The sequence below is a fragment of the Ceratosolen solmsi genome, unplaced genomic scaffold (genome assembly GCF_000503995.2).
Source record: "Ceratosolen solmsi marchali unplaced genomic scaffold, CerSol_1.0 scaffold7, whole genome shotgun sequence".
NCBI lineage: Eukaryota > Metazoa > Arthropoda > Insecta > Hymenoptera > Agaonidae > Ceratosolen > Ceratosolen solmsi.
This window is the reverse complement of record NW_011948413.1, coordinates 4,276,002-4,289,586: the sequence shown is the minus strand read 5'-3', so window position 1 is coordinate 4,289,586 and position 13,585 is coordinate 4,276,002. Positions and strand designations below refer to the sequence as shown.

Genomic DNA, 13,585 nt, shown 5'->3' with positions numbered 1-13,585 from the left:
ATCACGCCTCAGTAATTAGTTTTCGTCTACCTCGCGGTCATCATGTCTTTAGCCAAGATTATCTCTAGCCAAATTTCCTTCCTACCTCTTATTTCACTCTCTCTCTCTCTCTCTCTCTCTCTCTCTTTCTAATTTGCCACTTATCTATTTAACTATTTATTTATGCATCTGTGTATCTGTTTACCTATCTATCTATCTATCTATCTATTTATATATATATATATATATATATATATATATATATATATATATTTATTTATTTATTTATCTATCTATTTATCTGTCTATTTATGTGTATATAAATTTATTTGTATAGCCACTATATATCATCTGCTTCATAAATTTCTTAATGTTTTCCAGCGCAATTCAATTTCTTATTTTGTTTTTTAAAGTACTGTCAATTAACTATTTGATATTTATTTTTATTTTTCTTATATTTGATAACTCCTGACGATGAATGGAGGAGAAAAACCTAAATGTTTATGTGCAACGGCAGGTCTCGTCGAAATGTGCCCCTCTTTTCTTTTCACTTCAGGAACCGTAAAGTTGCATGAGAGTAGGGATTTTGCTAACCACCGCCTATATTCGAATGTCGAAATGAGAATGAAGGTGGTCCAGTCTGCGAGAGGCGACGCTGCCACCGCTTTGCCCGCACTTTTTAAAAGTAGGGTTGTTTTAGTTTTAGTTCCACTGAGGAGAGTCTTAAGTTGCTTTGATTGCACGCAGGTGTGTTTCACTACCGGTTGCACTTGACATCCTTGCTACCGGTTGAACACCATTACTATAAACCTTCTCGTGTCGGTGCTTTTGTGTATTGGCGTATTGATTCCACAATTGCAATAACCGAACATTTTCTTTTACACATATTTTTGCTCATTTTGTCGAGATAATATCAGAATTTTCGCATGTTGTACTGTAAATTTTTATTGCAAAAGTCAGATAGCTAAAAATATCAAGTTCATGACGTACCATTTCTACCTATTATAAATAGATTTTCATATTCTGTATATTTTGAAACTATGCCAGATATAAAAAGCAACTCCATGACTTGGATTATAATATTTGAGAAAAATTTTATTTTCACGCTGTTATTCGATGAATTGAGAAAAAGTGAGAAGAAACAAGAAACATTAAGCTTTTAAAATCATTCTTTATTTCTAAAGGAGCTGAGCCATAAACTTGGGGATGATAAGAGCATATCAGAACATCTGAAATTGCCGATACAGCGTATCAATGATTACCAGCTTTTATTGAAGGTAATTAAATAGCTTATTATTTATATTATTATACAGATGTTTCTGTTGTTTAATAAAATTACCTTTAAAGCTCTAATACTTTGTAAATAAGTATAATTTATTTGGAATTTGTCCAATCTTATGATTGTCGAAAGAGACTAGATCGTATTACAAGACCGTGGAACTGTATTGCTATATATTATTAAATTTTATTTAATAAAACAGTTTTTTTTTTATATAATTTAAATTATGAATTACAGCAATTTTGTGTTATACATTATATGAATATATTTTTAAACAATATTAATATGATTTGTTTGTTTACATTTAAATAGACAAGTCATTTTTGCAAATAGTTTAATAAGAAATTAAATATATTTTTATGTTAACAGCGCTTATATATAAATCTACAATCAATAATATCATTACAAATTATAATTTTTTGAAGAACAAGTTTAAATCATTTTTATTTTCAAAAATTTATCACAAAAATATTAAATTACGGTATTAGTATATTTTTAAATTTTATTTTTCACTCAATTTTTATTTGTTATTGAGAACAAAATTCGGGCTTGGTGCCTAATGAATGCAATAAATGTATTTCTAAACAAAAAGTAAAATTGCTTGCACGCGTGCACACATAATAAAATATGATTTTAAAAAACAGATGAAAAATATTTTTTGATTTATAATATTTTAGTAACATTTCTAAATAATATACGATTATGTATATATATATATATATATATATATATATATAATCATAATTATCATAATATTCAATTATTTCAATATTTAATTTTCAATTTTTTACTCTTGATTCAATAAAATATATTTTATTTTTCATAATTTGATGTTTTTAATTGATATATTATTTGTAAAATTATTGATGTTTTTTATAAATAGAAAATCAAATAAGCGCCACATAAATTATAGTTAGCTAAAATTGACTTATTTTAATCGTTCCAATTCGCTGACAGGCAAATCAATTATCTTGTAAGCTATCAATATGCATAACTATGATCTAAATGCAATATAAAATAAATAGAGATCTTATGATAAAAATAACTGACATTGGAAATTGTAGGAATTAGTTAAATATTCGACACGTTTGGGTGAAGATTGCGATGACCTTCAGAAAGCTCTGGAGTTAATGTTAGGGATTCCTCATCGAGCTACTGACAATAAATTCATCAGCAGCATCGAAGGTTATAAGGGAAATATCCACAAACTTGGTAGATTGCTCACTCATGTTAGTATCAAATATATGTTTTCTAAATTATTTTTTCCTGATTTATATAAATGTTCATAAAGTTAATTACATAATGTCACGAGTAAAAATAAGACTTTTAAACTTTAAGTACCTATATTTGTTTGCTTTTATTTTTTGAAAATAGGAATGGTTTACCGTAACAGATAAAGAAGGAAAGAGCAAAGAAAGATATTTATTCCTTTTTAAAGCACGAATACTCATCTGTAAAGTCAGACGCATATCGGAGGATAGATCGGTGTTTGTCCTGAAAGATATAATTCGAGTAATATTATCTTTTTATTTAATGCTTATAAATATGCTAAGTATTACGGTTTGTAAAATGACTGATTGATTTATTAGCTACCAGAGGTAGAAGTTAAAGATCAACCAGAAAATCAGCGGACATTTGAGTTACACCTTAAATCATCAACTTCGAGTCAACTACAAAATTATCCAATCACATTATCGGCTCACAAAGATCCAGTTAAATCATTCTGGCTCAATGAAATTCGCCAGCATGGCAGCGACGTCTTAGCTCTTGCTGAACACGCGGCTGACGATTTGCAGCTAACCGATATTATAGAAATAGATAAAGCAGTTTCGGGAGATCAACAAATAACCGACATGTCTCGCCGTTACTCATCTAGTCGCTACAGCGCCTCTTCGAAACATGTAGAAGGTAGGCAATCAGCTTATATTTAATATAATAGAGAGTATGCCCATTCAAATCAATTTTCTTTTACTTTTAATGGTAGAATCATCATATTCGAATTTATCAAGAAGTCGAATTTCAAGCGAAGTTTCTGCCTCTCATAAATCAAGTTCAAATTCAAGCACTCAAAAGACTATTACTGGAGGCTCCGTTATTGAGTCTTCAAGTTCCTATCAGAAAAGAAGTATATCTGGCGGTGATTCTTCTATTGATATTTCTAAAATGAAAACTGCTAAATTAGCTTTATCGACCGATAACACTGGCAAACCACAATTCCAAAAAACTATTGAAGGATGCCAAGTGGAACGTAAGTGACCTTAGTTTTTATTGAATTCTTGTATTTATTCTCTCACCTGCCCTATTATATTAATTATTAAATTAAGTATTGATAATACACAATGATATACAATAAATGTACCCAAATATTATAAATAACAAAAATCTTTAAGTCTCCAATGATAACAAAAAACAGATTCAATATTTTATATAAAGAATGTGGCTGCCGATTGATATAATAATCATTTATTATCTAAATATGTAAAGATCATCTTTCCTGTTCTAGAATCTCGAGAAAATTTGGCTATGTTACACATCATAGGTAAAGTCGATTGTAGCATGTATCTCGTAATCATGGTTTTTACAATCATCTTTGTCTATTTTACAGTATACATTTTTCTTTATTATACAAATAAAGTTTCTTATGTATTTTTTTATAGTGGCTTTTAAATTTAAAAATGAACGCTTTAAAGATACAATTGCTCTAATGTTAAATAAATATGCTTTTTTGGCTGAGTTTTTAAATCTTTAAATGTTTTTTATTTTTTTTCTACATTATTTTGTTTATATGTACATATGTAACTCTACACATACATGCACTATGTTATTGATATACATGCACACACTATATATGTACCTGTTTGTAGGTACATATGTTGAACACAAATGTTGGTAACATCTTTCAATTATCATTATCTAATTAATTTCATTGTTTCTTAAAATGCGGATATAAATATAAACGTATTCATACGCTGAAATAATTAATTTCATCTTAAAGTTGAACAATAAAATATTCACGTTAAAAATGTAAATAATCTATTAAACGAGAATTAAATTTAAAGAATGCTTAAAAAGGATATTTATTATTTTTAGGATTATCTTACCCTATCTTATAATAGGGTAATATGTATAAAAATATGATTCATTTATATCAGTCATATTTGATTTACTCATTATTTTTCTGTGTTTATATAAATTTTTATTGGTGTAAGCTATTTATAAAAAATATTAAACTAAAGTTGATCGTGTATTTGCAGCTGGCGAATCTGCTACTTTCGAATGTGTTATGAAATATTCCGATGAATCAACTAAAATGATTTGGTTAAAAGATAACAAACCCATGGATGATAAGCTTGCTGATCGAGTAAAGACAATTAGTGATGGCAAAACCTTCAAATTACAAATTGACAATGTATTAGAATCGGATTCTGGCATTTATATTGCTCGTGCAGCGAACGACGATGGACAAGCGACTTGCACAGCTCAACTTATTGTTCAAGAACGTAAAAATATATTATTTATAATATATATATATATATATATATATATATATATATATATATATACATAATAGTTTATAGATGAAGAAAATAGGTAGAAAAAAAAGATCAATTGTGTTTTCTTTCTTTTCAGTATCAGACGAAGAAAGAAAAGCCAAGGCAAATGCGAATTCTCCTATTTTCCTAGTGCGGCTTAAGGATACGGAAATATTAGAAAACACATATTTACGTTTTATGATTAAAGTTAAAGGTGATCCCAATCCTGAACTCAAATTGTATGTACAATTTTATTTTGTGAAAATACATTTATTTAGAATTATCGTATTTAGCATGCAATAATTAATAAAAAATATTTAATTAGTTATAAAGATAATGTACTTATAACGTCGAGAAATGAACGAGTTAAGATCGTATCAGAGAAAGCAGAAAGTGGATTTTATGAAATTATCATTCCGGATGTTCAAAAGGAAGATGCAGGGAAATATAGTTGTACTGCAATAAATCGCTTTGGTGAAGCATCATGTGAGGCTATCGTTTCAGTTTGTGACGAGAAAGTGATATTTGCAGGTTTACCCGAAGGTTTACTTGAACCTGGAGAAGAACCGAAATTTATATGGACAAGAGATGGTATACCTTTCGATCCTGAAGAAAGATTCAAAGTCCTTTTCAAAGATAGCGAGGATACGCTTGCACTGGTTTTTCAGCATGTGAAGCCGGAAGATGCAGGACTTTATACTTGTGTTGCACAGACCAGTACCGGAAATATTAGTTGCAGTGCTGAACTTACAGTTCAAGGAACTGTTAATCACTTGTTAAGAGAACCACTTAAACCTGCATTAGAATCAGAGTCACGAACCTCGGAGGTTAATGCTGGAGGCTCCGCTATGTTAGATCTTCAGGTAAATATTTTGTTAATTTTTACAATTCTACTATTAATAATAATAATTTGAAATGATATAAAACAGGTTAAAGGCTATCCAAAACCACATATCAAATGGACCAAAAACGGAGAAGAAATAATCGCAGGTGGTAGGATCAAATATCTTTGGGAAGATGAAGAGTCCCTTTCACTTGTAATTAAAAATGTAACGGCCCAAGACGCAGGTATTTACAAAATTTGTGCTAAAAATGATCTTGGAGAAGATAATACACAAATCGAACTGATTGTTAAATCGGCGCCAAAAATTACTAAACGGATGACAGATTTTTCCGTACAAACGGGAGAAATTATTAATATGTCAGTTCAGATCCAAGGTTCACCTACACCTGAAGTAACTTGGTACAAAAATAATCAGAGAATCGAAGAATCAAATCGAACAAAGATAATGAAGGAAGAAAACGATATGTATACTCTAGTGATTGAAGATGCGCAATTGGATGACTCGGGATCATATTCCATTAGAGCTAAGAATGAAATTAATGAAACTTCATTATTCTGGGGCTTAACGGTTGTACAACCTCCGAAAATCACGAAAAAACTTGATAAATCACAACTTGTAGAGGAAGGTGATAGTTTGACATTATGTATTGAAGTCGAATCAAATTCTGAACCAGTTGTTACATGGATGAAAGATGAACGAATTCTAAAGGAAAATGATCGAATAACATTCTCTCAAGAGGGCAATTCGTACTCCTTAAACTTCAGTAACGTTATTGATATAGATACAGCTTCTTATAAAGTTTTAGTAACAAATTCTGATGGAAAAGCATCAGACAAAACTAATATTCAGGTATAATTACACACACACACACACACACACATATATATATATATATATATATATATATATATATGTATATAAACAATTGAAAATTAAAATAAATATTAAAATTAGTTTGTGAAATTTCTATTTTATGGACAATTATAATTTTGTTTCAGGTTCGATCTGCTCCACTGTTTAAAAAAAAAATGGAAAATGTGGTAGCTAATGAGAACGATGCAAATATTGAATTCGTTACTAAAATTAATAGTTTTTCAAAACCGGAAGTACAATGGTACTTTGGTGAAACACGTATAAGTGAGACGAAAAAAGAGTATAGTACAAGTGAAGAGGGTAATTGCTATAAATTAATAATTAAACAAGCAAAGCCTGAATGCGCTGGTCAATATACATGCAAAGCTAAAAATGAAATTGGCGAAAGCAGTACTTCAGCATCTCTTACAGTTCAATACAGACCAAAATTATTGAAAAAATTGGCTGATCAAAAAGTTAAAGAAGGCGATACCTTAAAATTAACCGTTCAGGTGTCAGCAGTACCAGAAGCAGAAATAAAATGGTTTAAAGATGGACAAGAGGTTTCCGCTGATGCTAGAATCAAAATTACTAGGGATAGTCAAAGATTGGAAAACTATGATTTAACAGTAACGCTTTTGAAAGGTACGGACGGAGGTGTTTACGAAGTAAGAGCACAAAACGACTTGGGATATGTCTCCAGTAAAAGCAAAGTTATCGTTTTAAGTAAGTATATTTTATTTAATAATATATTTTACATAAATTTTTCCTATCTAAGTAAAATTTGAAGTTTATATGCCACGGTAATGCATCATAAGTAAGTATTTATAAAATTGGTTCATTATTGTTAGTGAGTTTTATCTTCCAATTGATAAGTTTGTTGTGATTTAGTTTATCCTACAACCGTATTTGTTTACCTTTAATACCCTAAAAAAGATTTATTATTAAAAATAAAACGACATTGAGGGACTATAATTTATATAATAATAACAACAACAACAACAACAACAACAACAATAATAATAATAATAATAATAATAATAATAATAATAATAATAATAATAATAATAATAATAATAATAATAATAATAATAATAATAAATGTATCATGAAATTTAATATATAAATAATTACATATAGCAAAATCTGAAGAAATAATCGGCGATGTAGAAGCAGAACAGAAAATAATCAATGAAGATGTTTCAGCTGAAAGCGAGATCTTAGAAGATGGCCAATCTGAAGGTGTGAAATAATCTTTATATTTCTAGATCATATCATTAACAAGATGATATACATTGCAATTGATTCTTTTACATTAATTGAATGAATATTATATACTTTTGCATAGATTTTCTGATTAGTTATTAACTTCTATAATTTATATTGAAGAAAAAAGTATAAGCTATTTAACGATATTATTAATTATAGATCGAACCACTGATTAGCAATACGCAGATATTAAATCATAAAATAATTATTGCAATGTATGTAAAATTGAAAACTCGGTGACTTATATCTGTTAAAGCATTTTAATTAATTAGTGAATAGAGAATTTGTTAAGCACGGTATATGCATTAAAAATAAAAAATGTAGCTATAGTGAAAATATCTGTAGAAATGATTACTGAATGTGAATTAAATATGGTAAAATGAAAAATGAATATTAATTACAATTTTTTTTTTTTGTAATGATAAATATTTTATTCTATTTTAATATATAAAAAACAAACAAATGAAAATATGCTTTTGGTATTTATATTTTATATTTTTATATAAAATTTTATTTTTATACTACTAAATTTTACAAATTATTCTTCGTTTATTTAGGTTTTTAGTAATTATTTAATTTATATACTTTCAATAAGATGTACATTATAAATATATAAAGCAAAACATTTACAACAATTAAAAAAAAAAAAAAAAAAAAAAAATTTAATCAAGCATATAGAAAATAAAAAGTAAAATATTAGTTATTAAAAAATGGTTAATTATATAATATAGAGAAACAAAATAAATATTTTTATTTGTGCATTTGTATGAAGGTATTTTTCCACGAAAGTCTGCATAAAAATTTTTTTTTATATCTTTTAATTCAATTTTACCATAATTATATTCAACGGAATTTTCACAAAGGAAAGTGATAAAAATCATTTATTGTATATAGCTATATGCAATTGAAACCCCATCCTTTGCGAATATATTTTATTTAAATACTTTACATAAAAAGATAAGAAAGCTAATATTCTACATAGTTTAATGCTTCATAGATGTAGTTGTAGAAAAATTTGTAATAAATTTAGGTCGTCTCACAGTGGAGAAGTCAAATAAAGTCGAAGTTATAAAAGGTACGGGTGGTGAAACAATAACTATTTCTGTGGCTTCAACCACGGAACATGAAGCTACTTTGTCAGGTATCATAACAATTCTTTCACAGTTACACATATAAACAATCAACATAAATATAATGAAGCTTATGAACATAATCGCTAAACACGCAATATCATTATTGCTTTTAAAAATATTTATCAATTGCTTATAAAAATTGTATATACTTTAATAAAAGGTTCAGTGCTATAAAGAAGCATTTAATAAAATGCTTATAGAAAACTTATATTATCGTATATACTGCATTTTCGCTTGTAAATTAGAAAATGTTAGTGTTTAATAAATTAAATTAAATTTGATAAATCAAGATGATAATGCAGATAAATATAACATATTGCGGATATTTTATATCGCAGAAAAATTTAGTGGCTACCTTAATACTAATAAATAATTGTCAATTATAAGTATTAAATTTAAATGATAATATGCATATATTAATACAAAAACTTTAAGATTTCGATTTTTTTAATTCATAATTTTAAATGACCCTAACAATTATTGATAATCGTCAAATGTAAGTGTACGCTGTATTTTGGCTTTTGCCTAATGCTTGATTATAGAACAATACGCGCATGTATTAAAGCAATTGGACTCAGCATGAAGAAACGATGGCTTGGCTATTATCTATTTATCATAATATTTCTTACGATTTGATAGTCATATTGGAGTGAACTTCCACAGGTCCAGATGAAAAGCATACAATTAGCAAAATGAAATCAACGAAAGTTGAGATTCAAGAGATAAAAAGTTCTGATATTGGGCCACAAGTGGAAGAAATCGCCTCATATAGCTATACAATTCAAGAAGAAGAAAACTCGACAAAACCAGAAAACGGAGTGCTGGTTGAAGAGTTTTCCGAAACTGAAGGTAAAGAAATGAAGGATAGAAGAGATAGTAAAATCGACAGAACATCGTTCAATCGTGGCGTTTCCATCGTTTCGATATCAGATGATGACACAAGCGCCAAAGGTCTTTCCCGGGACATAAGTGCCGATGACGTGCAGAATTTTGAATTTGTCGATGATTCTCATACAGTTAATGTTAATTCTGACTTTTACGATCAATCCGAAGCGAGAAAAGAAGAGACGACAGAAAAAAAGAGTCTTTATAAAGAAACAATTATTGAAGAACAATCTATTGATGAATCTTTTAACGAGTCTCATACAGAAAAAGTGGATAATGCTAATAAATGCACTAGAAAATTATCAGATGGACAAATTACCGAAGAATCTTGCGAACGAAAATCTTTAATTTCCAATAAAAGACAAATTTCATCAGATTCGTTAGTATCTGAAACCGCTGAGAAACAAAATGCGACATTCGAAGAGAGTAAATTAACAAAGCAAAATTCCATTCAAAGAAAGAGTATTTCTCAAGAAAAGTCTGAAGAGAATAATAATTCTAGAAAAAATTCTCTAAAGGATAAAAGTTTATCAAGACAGAATTCAAAAATACAAAGGCTTGACTCTGTCGAGAGTCAAACATTCAGCATAAAGTCAATTTCTAGAGTAAATTCAATGAAAGGAGTAATATCGGATGCTGGAGAAGAAGACGACGACATAAAAAGTTTGCTTGAACGCAGTCAACGACAGCGTTCCGTGCTAGACGAAATTTTAGATAAACAAGAAAAGCAAGATGAAAATAAATCAGAAGTGCAAGATGAGAACGAAATTTTTGCTAACCAAGAAAAAGAAGATTATGACGATTATGATGTTGAAATAAAAGATAGCGGTCATATTATAGATAAAGAAGAGCAAGACGATAGTAAAATTTCAGACGAGTCTGAATATGTAGACACGAAAGAACAACATGATATTGATAAAGTGCAGAATGATAATGAGCCAAATAAAGATGATGTAATGTTGGATGTATTTGAAAAACAAGATGATAATAAATTATTAGAGAAAAAAGAAAAAGAAAATAAGAATCAATTACAAGATGATGAACGAGATAAAGATGATGAACAAGATAATGATGATGAACGAGATAAAGATGATTATGAAGTAACAGATGTATTTGGTAAACAGGATGATGATAAACGGCTAGAGGAAAAACAGAAGCAAGATGATGATCAGCCGTTAGAGGTAGAAGAGAAACAAGATGATAAGAAAAATATTGATAAGCGCGAAAGAGATGAAGAAATTGTAAACGTATTTACGAACGAAGATGACAATACGGGGGAAGATAAACCAGAGGAAGATTATACAAATGAATCATTAAGTAAGCAAATAAAGGAAGACAGTAATAATTCTTTAGATAAATGCGGAATAAAAATTAATGATGAATGTTTGGAGAATGAAGAAAAACTATGTGACGGTGAAAAAGGAGGTAAATTAAAATAAATTGACAATTTTAATGAATAAATTAAATTATTTAAATTTGATATTTTAATTTACGACATTTTAATTTACAATATAAATTTAAAGAATTATAATACAAATGTAAACGATTTGATATTTAAATGTTTTGACTGTTTTTAAAAATTAATTCCTATTTTTCCTATTTTTCACATTGTATTTTGTTTGTTATTTTTCATAAACTTCACTCTATATTAATTGCATTTTCATAGCATTTATTGTAAAAATAAATCATTTCTACATGCATGCGCTTAAATAACACAAAAACACAAAGTAAGATCAACAATTTTAATGAGGAATGGTGGCTTAAAATGAAAGTTAAGTATTTAAAAAAATTTAATATTATATTATAAGCTTTATTAATGGCTTTTCGTGTATGAAGCTTATTTATAAAATATTTTAGTAGGGCGTCAGTGATTTTTTATTATCAATATTTTGAAGTAATCTTACGTATTCCTTAGCATCTCCTGTAATTATAAGTTCCACATTGGAAGATCGTGATATTTATGAAACGCAAAGTACAATGTTTGAAGTACGTGCCACTGGTTTACCTAGACCAGAAGCGAAATGGTATAAGGATGGAGAACCCTTAAAAATTTCTAAACAAGTACAATACACTACTATCGGCGAAGTGTTCCAGTTAAATGTTACAAAGGCGTTAGAACAAAATTCCGGTATATATACTCTTGTACTTACAAATAAATTGGGAGAAAAATCTCTTGAAGCTTTTTTGAATGTGGAACCTGTTGATGAACTTCGTAAGCCGAAGATTATGGAACCTCTTCGAGATGTAGATGTAGATGAAGGAAAAACTGGCACTTTTAAAGCAGTTATTACCGGTGATCCAATTCCAGAAGCAATATGGTATATTTTTATACTTATTAATGTTTACATTATAATTACATTAATTTGGATTATACGATTGCTCACGTATTTCTGTTTTCTTTGAAAAAATTTCTCAAGGATGTTGAACAATGAACCGCTTGATAGCGATGAAAATAAACACAATGCAAAAATTGAAAGCAAACCAATAGATGATGGACTAAAGCAATGTACGTATACTTTAGAAGTTTGTAAGAGTAATCCTGATGATGTTGGAAATTACACGTTGGAAGTAAAAAATAAATATGGCGAAGCTGCGACTAACGTAAGAAGATAGACAGATTAATAACATTGATATTGAAACCCTTTAAAGCAAGTTGAGTTGCATTATTTATTTTTTGTTCTAGGCCGAGTTAAATTTACGTATTGTACCCATAATTGAAGATTTTAAGGACTTAACAGCTCCTGTAGGCGAATCAGTGATTTGGGAAGCAACCATCAAGGCAAATCCAAAGCCTAAAGTTGTTTGGCAATGCGACGGTCGCGATGTTACTTTAGATAGTCGTTTTACTACAGAGGAAGATCATAAAAATAGAAAATACAGGCTCAAAATTAAAAATTTAGAAATCTGTGATGGTGGTCGATATAAGATTGTTGCAACGAATGAAATGGGCGAATCATCCGAAGAAATGCAACTCAAACCTTACAGTAAATTTTTTTTTCAATAAAAGCAATAATGTATATATAAAATTACAATAGATTAAATAACATCAAATTTTAATTTTAGCTGAGAAGCCGATGTTTACGAAGGAATTAAATAATTATGCGTCTGTTCGAGATCAAAATAACTACGAAGCGGAGGTTCGTGTAACTGGTTATCCACGACCTATAATCGCTTGGCTGAAAGATGGAGTAGAGATTTACGAGGATATGCGAAACACCATCAGCACTACTATAGAGGGGCCTGAAGTTGTAAGCAAATGGATTATCGAGCATTTTGGTGAAAAAGATGCTGGTAACTACATATGTCAAGCGACCAATATGGCTGGAGTAGCTAAATGTCTAAGTGAGCTTACGCTCACTCGTTTTCCACCAAAGTTTTTCCGTAGCTTGCCACCTTCGCTCGATCTTGATCAAGGGGAACCACTTGAATTATTTGCGCAGTGTGATGGTAGTCCCATACCTTCAGTTACTTGGTACAAAGACGGAGAAATTATAGTGCCTAACGATCATGTCAAGATCGATGTTTTACCCGATGGTACAATGCGATTATCAATAGATCAAGTTAAACCTACTGACTCGGGTGCTTACAAAGTTGTTGCGTCCAATACTGGTGGCGATAATCCATCTCAATGTGCAGTCGCCGTTAGACGTAATTTTATTCTTAACGAATTTCAATTTTGTAATTGAAAAAAATATTTTTGATCATATTGCAAATTGAAACTTTAATTATTCGAAAAATCCATAAAATCTATTAAGTCTTTATTCAGTAGTAAGTTTAAGTTTTTTTGACAAGTATTTTAGTAAAATAAGA

At 29.1% G+C, this 13,585-nt stretch overlaps 1 protein-coding gene across 1 annotated transcript in view; it reads left to right on the top strand.

The window, feature by feature from the left end:
• Positions 1-13,585, top strand: part of Obsc (Obscurin) — a 44,119-nt gene that overhangs the window by 20,123 nt on the left and 10,411 nt on the right. The window contains exons 8-26 of the mRNA XM_011505979.1: positions 1,164-1,256; positions 2,323-2,487; positions 2,633-2,770; positions 2,848-3,166; positions 3,243-3,506; positions 3,762-3,797; positions 4,513-4,758; positions 4,889-5,030; positions 5,117-5,654; positions 5,721-6,485; positions 6,635-7,214; positions 7,629-7,730; positions 8,788-8,898; positions 9,554-10,822; positions 10,859-11,200; positions 11,691-12,093; positions 12,193-12,376; positions 12,459-12,759; positions 12,839-13,423. Coding sequence (XP_011504281.1) covers positions 1,164-1,256; positions 2,323-2,487; positions 2,633-2,770; positions 2,848-3,166; positions 3,243-3,506; positions 3,762-3,797; positions 4,513-4,758; positions 4,889-5,030; positions 5,117-5,654; positions 5,721-6,485; positions 6,635-7,214; positions 7,629-7,730; positions 8,788-8,898; positions 9,554-10,822; positions 10,859-11,200; positions 11,691-12,093; positions 12,193-12,376; positions 12,459-12,759; positions 12,839-13,423 — 6,583 coding nt within the window. The remainder of the gene's footprint in view (positions 1-1,163; positions 1,257-2,322; positions 2,488-2,632; positions 2,771-2,847; positions 3,167-3,242; positions 3,507-3,761; positions 3,798-4,512; positions 4,759-4,888; positions 5,031-5,116; positions 5,655-5,720; positions 6,486-6,634; positions 7,215-7,628; positions 7,731-8,787; positions 8,899-9,553; positions 10,823-10,858; positions 11,201-11,690; positions 12,094-12,192; positions 12,377-12,458; positions 12,760-12,838; positions 13,424-13,585) is intronic.